This window comes from Corythoichthys intestinalis, chromosome 17 (genome assembly GCF_030265065.1).
Source record: "Corythoichthys intestinalis isolate RoL2023-P3 chromosome 17, ASM3026506v1, whole genome shotgun sequence".
Lineage (NCBI taxonomy): Eukaryota > Metazoa > Chordata > Actinopteri > Syngnathiformes > Syngnathidae > Corythoichthys > Corythoichthys intestinalis.
In genome coordinates this window covers 2,105,683-2,121,295 of record NC_080411.1, presented here as the reverse complement: position 1 = coordinate 2,121,295, position 15,613 = coordinate 2,105,683, and the positions used below count along the sequence as shown (strand labels likewise).

The 15,613-nt window shown below is 42.6% G+C and overlaps 2 protein-coding genes across 3 annotated transcripts in view; one reads left to right on the top strand and one right to left on the bottom strand.

Annotated features, from left to right (window-relative positions):
* polm (polymerase (DNA directed), mu) overlaps nucleotides 1–14,921 on the bottom strand; it is a 39,556-nt gene extending 24,635 nt beyond the window's left edge. The window contains exons 1-8 of one of the 2 annotated variants that reach the window (XM_057819637.1): nucleotides 11,615–14,921; nucleotides 8,461–8,635; nucleotides 8,283–8,390; nucleotides 3,250–3,420; nucleotides 3,107–3,178; nucleotides 1,473–1,593; nucleotides 1,281–1,413; nucleotides 1,125–1,222 (exon numbers count right to left, since the gene is read on the bottom strand). In XM_057819637.1, coding sequence (XP_057675620.1) covers nucleotides 1,125–1,222; nucleotides 1,281–1,413; nucleotides 1,473–1,593; nucleotides 3,107–3,178; nucleotides 3,250–3,420; nucleotides 8,283–8,390; nucleotides 8,461–8,635; nucleotides 11,615–11,805 — 1,069 coding nt within the window. In that variant the 5' untranslated portion in view covers nucleotides 11,806–14,921. The remainder of the gene's footprint in view (nucleotides 1–1,124; nucleotides 1,223–1,280; nucleotides 1,414–1,472; nucleotides 1,594–3,106; nucleotides 3,179–3,249; nucleotides 3,421–8,282; nucleotides 8,391–8,460; nucleotides 8,636–11,614) is intronic. The other variant, XM_057819636.1, reaches the window with a different exon arrangement.
* Nucleotides 13,555–15,147, top strand: purbb (purine-rich element binding protein Bb). Its single transcript, XM_057819648.1, has one exon. It carries the CDS (start codon nucleotides 13,747–13,749, stop codon nucleotides 14,638–14,640), a length of 894 nt encoding a protein of 297 aa, XP_057675631.1. The 5' UTR covers nucleotides 13,555–13,746; the 3' UTR covers nucleotides 14,641–15,147.
* Nucleotides 15,148–15,613: the final 466 nt, after the last annotated feature.

Genomic DNA, 15,613 nt, shown 5'->3' with positions numbered 1-15,613 from the left:
ACTCGAGGAGATTAAAATAAATGTCAAATCCACTATTCACCTGTTAGAACACACATGCAAATATAAAATATATAAATTTTTATTGAATATCCATCTTACAGTCTTGTTTAACTGGGAGAATTTGTTACAAAAGACAGGCAATAATTTGTTATCATTATGCATATATGCACTGGCGTCACCAAACGTGATCACACAAAACGTAACCACGCATCGCTCCTGAGTCCTCACAAATAAAGCATAAAATTTTGTTTTTTTTCGGGCTCGAGCCTACAAATAAAACAAAATTTTGGGTTTTTTTTGGGCTGGGCAAGCAAATCAAAGGGAGTGTATAATAGTTAATAGTTTCAGGTTGTTTGTGTGTTTTGCTTTTTTAAGACAGTTTACAATATTATTAGCATGTTTTACTGTCTGAATATGTCATTTCTGTTTGTTATTTATAATGTTTTGTGTTTATCATTTAATAAACAGGTCAGTTTCTTGTTACCAACCTTATGTGTTATTCCAACTCACCTAATTCAGCTGGCAAATTGTTATCAAGACTACTAAAACCGTTTTCAATATAAGTCTGAAAACTAAGTAAGGAGGCTAAATAACTTTAAAATTTAATACATGCTCAAAGAGGCCGGTATCTGTATCGGCCAGTATCGGTATCGGATCGGAAGTGCAAAACAATATCGGTATCGGATCGGAAGTGCAAAAACCTGGATCGGGACATCCCTAGTCTGCATTTATTTTGTCTAAAGGTTGCGCTACCAAGTATTAGGCTGAGGGTGCCAATACTTTTGTCCGGCCCATTTTTGGAGTTTTTGTATAAAATGATAATAATTTTTTCCCCCATTTTCTTTGTGTTTTTTCATTTCAAGCAAAATAAATGAAATAATTACTACCAAATGATTTGGTAATTGCAATCATTTTCTGGAAGAAATTGAGCATTATCTGACAGAATTGCAAGGGTGCCAATACTTTTGGCCAGCACTGTATATTCATTTTTACTTTTGCCTTAGAATGTATTTATTTACGTAACTATATTTGTATTTACAGTTGTTTTTCACTTTTATCATTCATTTATTTACTTGTAATTTAGGCAGCTTTGGTCCTCCATACTGTTTGAGCGCTGACCTGAGCCTCCAGGCGGGCCACCATTTTTGGAATAAGTCCTTCCTCCAACCCCTCCTGCGGATGTGTGATCAACAAGTCCACGTCGTGGCCACTGGGCTTCCCCCTGTGAATAGCGTCCGTCAGCAAAAAAGGAAGGCACTACCGGCGTCACCCAGTTGTACCTCCTGAAGCCTCCCGCCAGGGTCAACTGCGCACCCGGCAGCTCTGCGACCGCTGCCTCACGGGCGATCTGGACCACGGCGTGGGCCTCTGCCCGGGTCACGCCCCGCATCAGGTCGTCGTAGTGGGCCACGCCTGAAAGTGCGAGAGGCTCGAAAAATAAGTCCCGGACGCCAGCTCGTTGAGACACTCACCAGCACGTTGCGCTCGATTGAGGATGCGTCCCGAGCGGCGCAATTGGGGAAGGTTCCGGACGCCTTCCCGGAACCAGAGATCTGCCGTTTTGGCTCCCACGCCAAAGATTCCCGTCAGGAGCTGGAAGACAAGTGCCATTGACTGCGCAAGACGTCCACTTCACTTCGACTGGGAGAACCGAACAAATGTTCATTTGCCCCTCGCAGCAAAAAATGAATCGGAACATCTAGCACCATCAATAGCAGCCGACGAGTTCAACAGATAAGAGATTAAAAAGTCATCAATAATTAACTCATTTGCTCCAAAAATGTAAAAATACCGCTTTATTTTTAATTGTTTCAGTCCCATTTCATAAGAGACATGTCTGGGTTCTGATTCAAGTGAGCTCCAAAGGACAAATCTGAATATCCATTTTAAGGCAATAAAACTGGCCACTGGAGGGCAGTAGCGCATTTGGTAAGACCCGCAACCCCTTTCAATGGCAATGAACGGCTGGGGCGCACGGTCGGAGCGCCGGCGGAAGGATGCCAAGCGGCGGACGACCGAGCAGAACAACCGGGACCACCAGTGCAGCGGAAGATGCCGTTGAGTCTGTGCTGCTCGCCGAGCAGACCCCGCAGAGACTAAAAAAAAAATCCATCTTTATGAGACAGGCAGCGATAAGGGAAAAGTTAACCCGGCTGTCGCGGTGACAACAGCTTGCTTTCCTGGACTTCAAATAATTATTTATCATTTCAAGTTAATAACGGTAAGTGCGTGTAGTTTGTGTTTTGTCAGCATTTGTTCTAGCTAGGGGTGTCGAACGATTAAAATTTTTAATCGAGTTAATTACAGCTTAAAAATGAATTAATCGTAATTAATCGCAATTCAAACCATCTATAAAATATGCCATATTTTTCTGTAAATTATTGTTGGAATGGAAAGATAAGACAAGATGGATATTTACATTCAACATACGGTACTTAAGTACTGTATTTCTTTATTATAACAATAAATCAACAAGATGGCATTACCATTATTAACATTCTGTTAAAGCGATCCATGGATAGAAAGACTTGTAGTTCTTAAAAGACAAGTTATAGAAATTTTATATCAAAACTCCTCTTCATGTTTTCGTTTAATAAAATCTGTAAAATTTTCAATCAAAAAATAAACTAGTAGCCCGCCATTGTTGATGTCAATAATTACTTACACCAGTGGCGTCAAACAGATTCCACAAAGGGCCGCAGTGGGTCCTGGTCTTTGTTCCAACAGATCGAGCATAGACTGTTCAACCAATGAGGTTTCTGCTAAAATAACCAGCACCTGACGGGAATCAACTGATTACACTTGTAAGACACCAGATTGGTGAAAAGGTATTCATCTCTTTTGGTTGGAATGAAATCCAGCACCCACTGCGGCCCTTTGAGGACCGGTTTGACACCTGTGACTTACACAATGCTCATGGGTGCTGGAGCCTATAAAATCAGTCGCACCCAAGCGCCAGCAGAGGGCGGCAAAACTCCGAAAAACACAACAAGTACAAGTATACATTTGTGCGTTAATCGCGTCAAATATTTTAACTGGATTAATTTAAAAAATTAATTACCGCTCGTTAACGCGATAATTTTGGCAGCCCTAGTTCTAGCACAACCTTCATTGCCCGGTAGCGTTCGCAGCGCCTGGTGGATTCGGCTTCCTGGGACGTCCCATTCTCTAAAATGTCCTGCGTGACAAAGGTCGGTCAGCAAAGCAAGGCCAGAACGGAAACTAACACTATAAAAACATAACGGGCACCTGAATGACCGCTAGCGAGCGCTGGCCCAGGCATGGACACCCTCGGAGCCGCCTGACGTCTGTCACCGGCTCTGGAAGAGCCTTGAGCGCGGCGGCGGCACGGCGGAAGGCCAAGGCGCGTCCCTCGTCCTGGCACAGCTCAGCGTTTTCCGCCAGCAACGACAGGGCATCCTCGGCAAAAGGCAGATCCACTCATATTACTGTTAGTGTTGCACCGATATCATTTTTTGGTACGGTACGTGCTTGTAGTACAAGTGCAAACAAGTACATGTGCTTGTACTATCAACAAATGTACATGTAGTACAAGTAAAAGCAAGTGGACATGCTTGTAGTACAAGTAAAAGTGCATGTGTTTGTACATGTGTTTGTAGTACAAGTACAGGCAAGTGCACATACTTGAAGAACAAGTACACACAAGTGTACAAACTTGTAGTATTGGACAAAAAAATACATAAAACTTTCATTTCTTTAATGTCTATTGAAATATTAGGGCCATTTCATGAATAATTGAAGTGCAAAACTTACAGTGCTTTGCAAAAGTATTCGGCCCCCTTGAATCTTGCAACCTTTCGCCACATTTCAGGCTTCAAACATAAAGATATGAAATTTAATTTTTTGGGTCAAGAATCAACAACAAGTGGGACACAATCGTGAAGTGGAACAACATTTATTGGATAATTTAAACTTTTTTAACAAATAAAAAACTGAAAAGTGGGGCGTGCAATATTATTCGGCCCCTTTACTTTCAGTGCAGCAAACTCACTCCAGAAGTTCAGTGAGGATCTCTGAATGATCCAGTGTTGTCCTAAATGACCGATGATGATAAATAGAATCCACCTGTGTGTAATCAAGTCTCCGTATAAATGCACCTGCTCTGTGATAGTCTCAGGGTTCTGTTTAAAGTGCAGAGAGCATTTTGAAAACCAAAGAACACACCAGGCAGGTCCGAGATACTGTTGTGGAGAAGTTCAAAGCCGATTTGGATACAAAAAGATTTCCCAAGCTTTAAACATCTCAAGGAGCACTGTGCAAGCCATCATATTGAAATGGAAGGAGCATCAGACCACTGCAAATCTACCAAGACCCGGCCGTCCTTCCAAACTTTCTTCTCAAACAAGGAGAAAACTGATCAGAGATGCAGCCAAGAGGCCCATGATCACTCTGGATGAACTGCAGAGATCTACAGCTGAGGTGGGAGAGTCTGTCCATAGGACAACAATCAGTCGTACACTGCACAAATCTGGCCTTTATGGAAGAGTGGCAAGAAGAAAGCCATTTCTCAAAGATATCCATAAAAAGTCTCGTTTAAAGTTTGCCACAAGCCACCTGGGAGACACACCAAACATGTGGAAGAAGGTGCTCTGGTCAGATGAAACCAAAATTGAACTTTTTGGCCAAAATGCAAAACGATATGTTTGGCGTAAAAGCAACACAGCTCATCACCCTGAACAAAGCATCCTCACTGTCAAACATGGTGGTGGCAGCATCATGGTTTGGGCCTGCTTTTCTTCAGCAGGGACAGGGAAGATGGTCAAAATTGACGGGAAGATGGATGCAGCCAAATACAGGAACATTCTGGAAGAAAACCTGTTGGTATCTGCACAAGACCTGAGACTGGGACGGAGATTTATCTTCCAACAGGACAATGATCCAAAACATAAAGCCAAATCTACATTGGAATGGTTCAAAAATAAACGTATCCAGGTGTTAGAATGGCCAAGTCAAAGTCCAGACCTGAATCCAATGGAGAATCTGTGGAAAGAGCTGAAGACTGCTGTTCACAAACACTCTCCATCCAACCTCACTGAGCTCGAGCTGTTTTGCAAGGAAGAATGGGCAAGAATGTCAGTCTCTCCATGTGCAAAACTGATAGAAACATACCCCAAGCGACTTGCAGCTGTAATTGGAGCAAAAGGTGGCGCTACAAAGTATTAACGCAAGGGGGCCGAATCATATTGCACGCCCCACTTTTCAGTTTTTTATTTGTTAAAAAAAGTTTAAATTATCCAATAAATTTTGTTCCACTTCACGATTGTGTCCCACTTGTTGTTGATTCTTGACAAAAAATTAAAATTTTATATCTTTATGTTTGAAGCCTGAAATGTGGCGAAAGGTTGCAAGGTTCAAGGGGGCCGAATACTTTTGCAAGGCACTGTACATACACTGCTGGCCAAAAGTATAGGCCCCCTTGCAATTCTGTCAGATAATGCTCAATTTCCCCCAGAAAATGATTGCAATTACAAATGCTTTGGTAATACAATCTTCGTTTATTTAGCTTGCAATGAAAAAACACATAAAAGTATGAAAAAACAATGTAATCATTATCATTTTACACAAAACTCCAATAATGGGCCAGACAAAAGTATTGGCACTGTTTGAAAAATCATGTGATGCTTCTCTAATTTGTGTAATTAACAGCACCTGTTACTTACCTGTGGCACATAACAGGTGGTGGCAATCACTAAATCACACTTGCAGCCAGTTAAAATGGATTAAAATGGACTCAACCTCTGTCCTGTGTCCTTGTGTGTACCACATTGGGCATGGCGAAAAGAAAGAAGACCAAAGAACTGTCTGAGGACTTGAGAAGCAAAATTGTGAGAAAGCATGGACAATCTCAAGGCTACAAGTCCATCTCCAAAGACCTGAATGTTCCTACGTCTACCGTGCGCAGTGTCATCAATAAGTGGAAAGCCCATGGCACTATGGCAAACCTCCCTAGATATGTACGGAAAAGAAAAAATGACGAGAGATTTCAACCAAAGATTGTGCGGATGGTGGATAAAGAACCTCGACTAACATCCAAACAAGTTCACACAGTCCCGCAGTCCGAGGGTACAACAGTGTCAACCCGTACTATCCGTCCGCGTCTGAATAAAAAGGGACTCTACGGTAGGATACCCAGGAAGACCCCACTTCTGATCCAGAAAAATAAAAAAGCCAGGCTGGAGTTTGCCAAAACTTACCAGAGAAAGCCAAAAATGTTTTGGAAGAATGTTCTCTGGTCAGAAGAGACAAAAGTCAAGCTTTTTTGAGGAAAATGCATCAGCATTGAGTTTACAAAACAAGGCCTTCAAAGAAAAGAACATGGTCCCCACAGTCAAACATGGTGGAGGTTCCCTGATGTTTGGGGTTGCTTTGCTATGTCTGGCACTGGACTGCTTGACCGTGTGCATGGCATTATGAAGTCTGAAGACTACCAACAAATTTTGCAGCATAACGTAGGGCCCAGTGTGATAAAGCTGGGTCCCCCTTAGAGGTCATGGGTCTTCCAGCAGGACAATGACCCAAAACACACTTCAAAAAGCACTAGAAAATGGTTTGAGAGAAAGCACTGGAGATTTCTAAAGTGGCCAGCAATGAGTCCAGACCTGAATCCTATAGAACACCTATGGAGAGTTCTAAAAATGGCAGTTTGGAGAAGGCAACCGGAAGCGGTTGTTCGCAGTTATTTTGTCTAAAGGTTGTGCTACCAAGTATTAGGCTGAGGGTGCCAATACTTTTGTCCGCCCCATTTTTGGGGGATTTTTTAAAAATAAAATTATCTTTTTAAAAAAAAAAATGTATTGCAAGCAAAATAAAGATAAATAAATGACGATAAATGAAGATTTGCTATTACTCTGAAGTCCTCAGACATTTCTTTGGTCTTTGTTTTCTCCATGGTCAATGTGGTACACACAAGACAGAGGTTGAGTCAACTTTAATCCATTTTAACTGGCTGCAAGCGTGATTTAGTTCATGCCACTACCTGTGATGTGCCACAGGTAAGTAACAGGTGCTATTAATTACACAAATTAGAGAAGCATCACATGATTTTTCATACGGTGCCAATGCTTATGTCTGGCCCGTTTTTTGAAGTTTTGTGTAAAATGATCATGATAAAATTTTTTCCCTATTCTCTTTTGTGCTTTTTTCATTGCAAGTGAAGGGAAAAGAAACCTTCATCGCACACACCATATAATTGTTTGCATTAGTCTAACACATTCATCTAACTATTGTTTAAGCAGACTCCACTACATGCCCTTTGACACAGTAAAGTGAATCACCTTATCCGGGCTAATGAGGGGGAGATGAGAAAAATGGTAGTTTCTCGTAGGCACCGTCTAACTGTCTGCATTACTCTAACACACGTAATATAATAAATCAGTAAATAGTATCATTTTCATATATACGGTAGGACTGCACTACTAATATAAAATAAATAGCACACCATCGTTTAATGAGAAGAAATAGAAGAGATACACAATGCCGTCTTATCACTGAAGCCCAACGCGTGCGTCACGAACAAGATTGACGCACCAACTCTTGCAATCAGCTCTCCCAGCAAACTCCAAGGACAAAGCGCTTTGTCCTAAAACAAGTAGAGATAGCCCGGACAACAAAGTTGATAGCGGGCGTCCCATCCAGGCACGAATCTAAGCCGCCCAAAACCGGCCACAGAGGGGAAGACCCAAAAGCAACGCCCAGACACACCTTCGGGCACACCTTGGGACACACCTTCGACACGGCCCACTTCACTAAGGACTCTAAAAGACTGGACACTGAGATAACACAGATTTTTGCTGCTCGGAAACATGTAACCTTGTTTTGGATCCAGAATTGTCCCTCCGTCGTCTGTTTTTTGCCTTGTTTTTGACCATTGTCGACGGATAAATTGTCAACCTGCTTTCGGTGAGTCTTTTTCAAACTTTTGGAACATGGAGTCAGGACAAAGGGTTAATGTCAGAGAGAACGCGCAAAGTTCTGCCTTCACGGTTGGCGCGCGCGAGGGCAGCATCGGCCGAGCGGCACTTGTTTTGGCTGTCGCTGTTTCCGTGCATCTTGGCCCGGGGGGGGATTTCAACACAAGCAAAATAAATGAAGATATGACTACCAAAGCATTTGTAATTGCAATCATTTTCTGGGAGAAATTGAGCATTATCTGACAGAACTGCAGATACTTTCGACCAGCAGTGTATTGCTCCCAAGACAACTCAAAAATGAAATAAAGTCAAGCTTCAAACATAGAGCACATATTATCCAAAGCAACCTACGGTGAAGACTTCATTGTGATGGTTTAGGCCGGTTCTTCTCTGGCAGGCATAGACGGGCAAGGAGAACGTTGCCATCTGCTCTCCTCCCGATTCCAGTTGCGGCTGCTCCTACGGTGCCGAGAGCGTTTCAACATAACGGCCCGTTTCGTGACAAGGGGCCCAGAATGAGGATACAAACGTCCGTCAGGCGATGGCTGCTCAAGATGTCAACGGGACGTCCCTCGCTCAGGCTCTCCGTGAACCAGCTCACATCCAGCAGGTGAACGGGCGTGGCATGGTGACCCCGTGAACTCAGCCAGCGTCTGACCTCATCGCTAGAGTTCTTCTCAGAGATGACGTGTGTGACACTTTCACTGAATAGAAACATGTATCCGCCTATTAAAGACTCAATGTTCGCCGATTGACATGATCACTATTGACGTGTCACTTCGTCATTCTTTGCGCGACGCCTTGCCAGAGGAGGCCGAGCTTCATTTAGTAATAGCCGAAGACGGCACACGCTCATGTCGGATTTAAGCTTGGATTTACTTACGATTGGATTTAAATACGCATACAAACAGGAAGGGTTGTCTTAGGAGTGATTTGTTCGAGGATTCAAGGTAAATTATTATATTTTTCGTACCATGCATGCGTGATTGAAACATTTATTCGCAGGAATTTTCTACTTTGTTTACACATGGAGGCGGCTAATTTTGGTAACTGACTAGCCTCATAGTTTACTTTTAACCAAGAATCGAGACTGTTTTACATCCATATCTATAAAGAATTCAGGGATTTAAGCATTTATTCACAAGATTTTTTGCCAGAAATGCTCCTTTAACGCCAGGCGGCCGCTGGCCTCATTCGCTAACATAGTAGCATGGTACTTCATCAATATACGTAAAATAAACCCAAAATGTACGGTTTCTTTGCTTTTAACCAAGAATCGAGACTGTTTTACGTCCTTATCTACGAAAAATTTGGGGATTTAAGCATTTATTCACAAGAATTTTCGCCAGAAAAACTCCTTTTACGCCAGGTGGCCGCTAGCCTCATTCGCTCACGGTATATAGTGTATAATGATAATAAAGGGCTACTCTATTCTACAATAAGTTGATTGTACATAGAATTTATTAATAATCTATTTTGATGTTATTTATGATTCAGCATGTTTTCCACAAGTAAGTTTCTGATGTTAAATTGAGTGATTTATTAGCTGTTGAAAACTTAATAATAATAATAAGTTGCTATTCTGGTCAAAAACTTATGTTAAATATTGCTATTGATCCTGAAAATATAGGTGATTATCTCTGCATTTGGTGATTTTTGTGCATCCAGTGTAAAATCTGAGACTTTTGTAGCCATTTTAAGTTGTGTTATATAAAAAATAATTAATCGGGATTTTATAAGAGAACGACTTTGAATTTTTTGATCCCACTGCTCAAGGGGACTCATACATGGCTAAGGTAGGTGCCTGTTTTGGTTTTAGGTCGGTGAAAAAAATCTGAATTTAAAGTTTTTGAAAATAGGCCCCCTACGGATCGGCCCTGTATCCTGTGTCCTGTCAAGTATTATGAAGTCTATGATCGGCCCTGTATCCCGTGTCCTGTCAAGTATTATGAAGTCTATGATCTAGCATTTGTATTATAGTTTACTCCTATAGATAAGAGTATTATAATCATTGCCAATCAGATTTTTCATAATGGGTGTCATTTTAAAGCTATTCTTAGAGTAGAATCTGAATTCTGAAGTATGTGGGATTAACTCCAGAAATCGTTATTTACATGGCGAACATGATGTGCTTTTATTTTGAAATGTTCACCGGAAGTACGGTCGCAAAACTGCTAACAGTAAACTTTACACTCCGCAAAAAAAAAGCTCTTTTTGTCATTGCATGTGGTGTCAGTCATCAATTTTTGTCATTTTTTTCATTTGCAAATGCTGTTAACCAGTGATTTTTTATGTTTCAAGTGTCACCTTTTAACCGCAAGTTTGCGTTTTAGAGAAGACAGCCAATGTTTTATAGCAGGCTAAAGTAGGTTGTCTTTATTCCCCATTAGCTTCAATGTAGCAACGCTAACGTTTACAGTATTTAATATAGATGTGTTTCCTTATTTTGTGTGTCTGAACTTTAATTCTACGGCATGTTGATGACCAATAAATATCTGTGAAAGGAAATGCAGTCTTATATGCCATCAACACGCATGCACCAATGTATCCAGCCGAGAAAATTACCGCCCTCATTTTTATTACCATGCGATAAATGGAAAAAAATTTCATATCGTGACAGGCTTAGCAACTTCAATAAAACATGTCACTAGTTTGTTTGATGGACTTATGATCTGCCAGCTTGTAATTGTCTCCTGTCGTCTTCCAAAACTACAACTGGGTAACGGCGATTTAGGTGTTCATTCACGGCCGACGTCCAGCCAAGCTTGGCATTGAAGAGACAGGACATAACAGTGTATCCTCCTTTGTTATGTTGAAATAAGTCAATGTTTTGGCCACTTTGGGGCGCTCTTTTTGACATTTGCCGCTTGCATACCAAGCGTCCGACATAAAAAAACAATCTCCTGTACTCCCAAAGCCCTCAAAAAATGTTCTCCTCGGATCTACACAATTCACGTACGTCACCCTTTTTGACTTTGAAACGGCGAATTTAGCCGAGCGGTGAGAGATTTTCATGCCTGAATCTTGATCTAATTTACTTCCTCCGGTAATGTTACAGACATTGATGGCGTTAGAATTCCGTTTTGGTCGATTGTAGCCGCGCAGGTGGACAAAAGCGCTCGTGTTTTGCCTTAAGGAAAGACCACGTCACGCCAGCGAGTAATAGACGGGCCAATGTTTATTCTGTTTTGGTAGCCTCTTTTTTTTTCCTCCTCAGAATAAACTTTTTGCCTCTTGTTGCTCTGCCATCTTTGGAGCATTCGCAGCAAGTGATGTATGCTGTAAAGCAATCAGCACATTTGTAGTTATTTTTTTGTGTGGCAGGGTTCCTGTCACCCTCCTCAAAGTTAATTAATGTCGGTGAAAGCGATACAGACCCCCTCAAGATATAAAAGAGGGGTCATTCAACTTGTTGTCAGATGATATATTATCACAAATGTTATGAAAATATTTGATAAAGGTTAAAAAGTTAGCTAGCGTTGCTTTAATAAATAATTAAAGTGCAATTCTTAAAATGGTTCCCTTTAAAATAATAACACAGAAAACATAAAACAACAATATCTGAAGAGTTTCACAGAGTCATGATTATTTACTATCATAATAACTGTCTAAAATCTCAGTTATGAGATTTTCTGACTGTGACATATTAAGTATCTTCCGGATGAATGTAAATGACAACGTACGTGAAGTTCTCGTCAACTCTGAAGCCTTTTCCCCTGCCGAGCTCGGTGAGGAAACTTCTCCTGCTGGTCCCCATCTTCCTCTCCAGGAGGTAAAGAACCACCTGCGGGAACTTGCACGCTTCATCCCGGCTGTGACTCGCCGACGCCCCGCTATTCGCGGAGGACACTTTTCGTCGTTTAAGTGGCAACATAGTTCGTTCTGAAGAAGTTTTTAAGTCATACAGGCTGGGCTTACAAATTATAAACGCCAAAAATTATTATATATTTAGTTATATTTTTAGTTTGTCATTTTGTGGGGATGATACAGATTAGGTCACTTCCGCGTCTGTCTTCTTCGGAAAACTTGAAGGGAAAGCGCGTCGGCTGCTGGAGATGTTAGGTACTGCAGGCCACATTCCACCACCACGACCCACAGTATATTATTATTTTACCCTGTATTGTTCTTGACTTGATAATGCTTCATTTTTGTATCTATTTACTAGGGCTGTCAAACGATTAAAATTTTTAATCGAGTTAATTACATCTTAAAAATTAATCGTAATTTATCGCAATTCAAACCATCTATAAAATATGCCATATTTTTCTGTAAATTATTGTTGGAATGGAAAGATAAGACACAAGCCGGATATATAAATTCAACATACAGTACATAAGTACTGTATTTGTTTATTATAACAATAAATCAACAAGATGGCATTAACATTATTAACATTCTCTTAAAGCGATCCATGGATAGAAAGACTTGTAGTTTTTAAAAGATAAATGTTAGTACAAGTTATAGAAATTTTATATTAAAACCCCTCGTTTTTTTTTTGTAAAATTTTCAATCAAAAACTAAACTAGTAGCTCTCCATTGTTGATGTCAATAATTACACCATGCTCACTCCCCAAACCCATAAAATCATTTGGACCCAAGCGCCAGCAGAGGGCGCCAAACACCAAAAAACAATTAAAAAGCGGACATTACACTGCTGTCATTTTAATCTGTTTGAGCCGTGCGTTAATTGCGTCAAATATTTTAACGTGATTAATTAAAAAAATTAATTACCGCCCGTTAACGCCATAATTTTGACAGCCCTACTATTTACATATTTTTAAAATTATTATATTTTATATAAAAGGGAGGAAAAATAAGTTTTACAAAATATTGTGTATATTGAAAAAGTATGTTACATATTTCACATTAAAAAACAAGATCATGTATCCTTGGCAAAGAGGTTGATAGACGTCCAATCCATTTTTACTGGGAAAGATCTAGCAGTCCTACTACTGGAATGGACGTCTGTCGCCGTCCACGGCAATGAATGATTTAAGTGCAGTGAATAATCACATATCATTCATTTTTTGTCTATAATTTGGCTTGATTTTAAGAATATTTTATTTAAGAATAAGTAAAAAAGAATGATCAGACTTCATTTTTTAAAAATTGTGTTTGAACTGTATATTTCTAAAAAAAATTTAAAAAAAATAAAGTAATTTAACTTACATAACAAAAAAAAAAAAAAAAAAAAAAGAACATGTTATTGTGCCATTGACAGCGATGGACGTCCAATCAATCCGTTTGAATTCATGTTTGTTCCATCGACGGGGAAGGACGTCCATTCCATTTAACTGGGAGTTCTGCCTATCCGAAATGATTGGACCGCTGTCGCCGTCAATGACAGTGAATGAGTTTACTCCAGTGTCCTCTTGACAAACAGGGATGGAGCAATGAGGATACTTGCAGGGTGAGGTATGCGGAACTCTGCTGCCCCCTGGCGGCAAATGAGCGCCACGTGTTGCTTCAAAGAGGGAAAAGGCATGGCGAGCAAACGTTAAACCGCCATGTCGTTAAGTGGTCATTTTCGCGGCACGACGTCTACTTTGGAAAACGTGATGTCACGCAAAGACGTCGAAGCCGGGTGGGAGGCACGAGAGGCCAAAAATAGTGTGGGGAAGAACGCAAGCGGAAGCGGCCTCTCGAGCATGAGTGACAAAAAGCGCCAGCCAATGAAAAGACCGTAGCCGGGTGACCGGCGGGCGGCTCGGCCAATAGCGAGCCTCCCTTTGAGCTCGGCCCCGGTTAGCGTGAGCGTGAAGGCGGCGCGCGTTGGCCGGAGCTCCGACGAGGAGGAGATGGGCAGAAGCTGAACATGGCGGACGGCGATAGCGGGAGCGAGCGCGGCGGCAGCAGCGGTGGCTTCCAGCACTTTCAGCGCGAACAGGAGACCCAGGAGCTGGCCTCCAAGCGCCTGGACATCCAGAATAAACGTTTCTACCTGGACGTCAAGCAGAACAGCAAGGGCCGCTTCATTAAGATCGCCGAGGTCGGGGCGGGAGGCTCCAAAAGTCGGCTGACCCTGTCGCTGTCAGTGGCGGCCGAGGTGCGCGACTACCTCGGGGACTTCATCGAGCACTACGCCCAACTGGGGCCCAGCAGCCCCGAGCAGATAGCGCAGGCTTCTGCCGGCGACGACGGAGGTCCGCGGCGAGCCCTCAAGAGCGAGTTTCTGGTGCGCGAGAACCGAAAGTACTACTTGGACTTGAAGGAGAACCAGCGCGGGAGGTTCCTGCGAATCCGCCAGACGCTCAACCGGGGGCCGGGCTCTGGCTTCGGGGGCCCCGCGGGGGGCGGCGGCGGCATACTGGCCGGCCAGACCATAGCCCTTCCGGCGCAAGGCCTGATCGAGTTCCGCGACGCGCTGGCCAAGCTCATCGACGACTACGGCGGCGACGACGACGAGCTGGCCGGCGGGGGCGTGGCGGCGGGAGGCTACGCCGAGCTCCCGGAGAAGACTTCCATCATGGTAGATTCCAAGCGCTTCTTCTTCGACGTGGGCTCCAACAAGTACGGAGTCTTCTTGCGCGTCAGCGAGGTCAAGCCCAGCTACCGGAACTCCATCACGGTGCCCTTTAAGGCCTGGGCCAAGTTCGGCGGAGCCTTCAGCCGCTACGCCGACGCCATGAAGGAGATACAGGAGCGCCACCGGGACAAGATGTACGACAGGCGGGACGAGTCGGACGGCGACGACGTGGACGACGACTGACGTCCGTCCGTCCGCCCGCCCGCCATTGGGGGGAGAAAAAAAAGAGCACGCGAGCGTCCATCGGCCTCGTGCTGGAGTGTCACCGAGTTTCCAGCCGTCAAGTAGTCTGTGTCGTGGAGGCCGCCCGTGGGGACGTCCGTCCGTTCGTCGGCGTCCTTCGGCGTCCGTGTCTTCTTCTTGTCCGATGTTTTGGCACTTTTACAAGTCAGCCGTGCGTGCAGGGGCGCATTCTTAGCAATACCGGCAGAGGGTCCATGCATTCTCTGCAAAGCGGACATCTCTCCAGAGACGCCGGACACCGACTAACACGTCCGTGGATCTTCCTGTTGCTTTTTTTCTTTTCCAAAAAACTCTATACACAAGATTATAGGAAAATTATTGCAAACCAGCAAAAGAAAAAGATATTTTCAAATACTTATTGATGAAAAATGTATTGTGTAAAAGGAAATGTCCTCCGTTCAGAAATAAAGAAAACCGCAATTTCTTCCTAAAAAGTTGAAAACTTTTTCTTGGGGGGCTCGAGATAATTCCTGTCATTGGGAAAGTTCTGTTAGCATACAGTTAGCTTCATACTAACAGAGATGGATAGTAACTAAGCACAGTAAAAAAATTAAGTATTTGACATCAACATGACTCGAAAGCGCAGATTTTAGCCTCACTCCTAATTTGTATTTGGCACCGATTGACCACGGAAAACCGGAGATGTTATCCTTTCGTATTAATAGGAACTATGAAGGAACTATTCACTATTCAAACTAGGAACTTTTATTCTTTACTAAAGGGCACTCATGCTCTTTGGACGAATTACGCTTTAGTTCTGCAGATTTTTGTTCTCTTGTCGGAATTAAATGATTTTTTGTCTTTCTTTGGCGTTAATGTACTAAGTACTGCAACGATTAATCGATTAACTCAACTATTCGATTAGAAAAAAAGATTCGAATAAAAATTTGCTGCTTCGAGTATTCGTTTAATC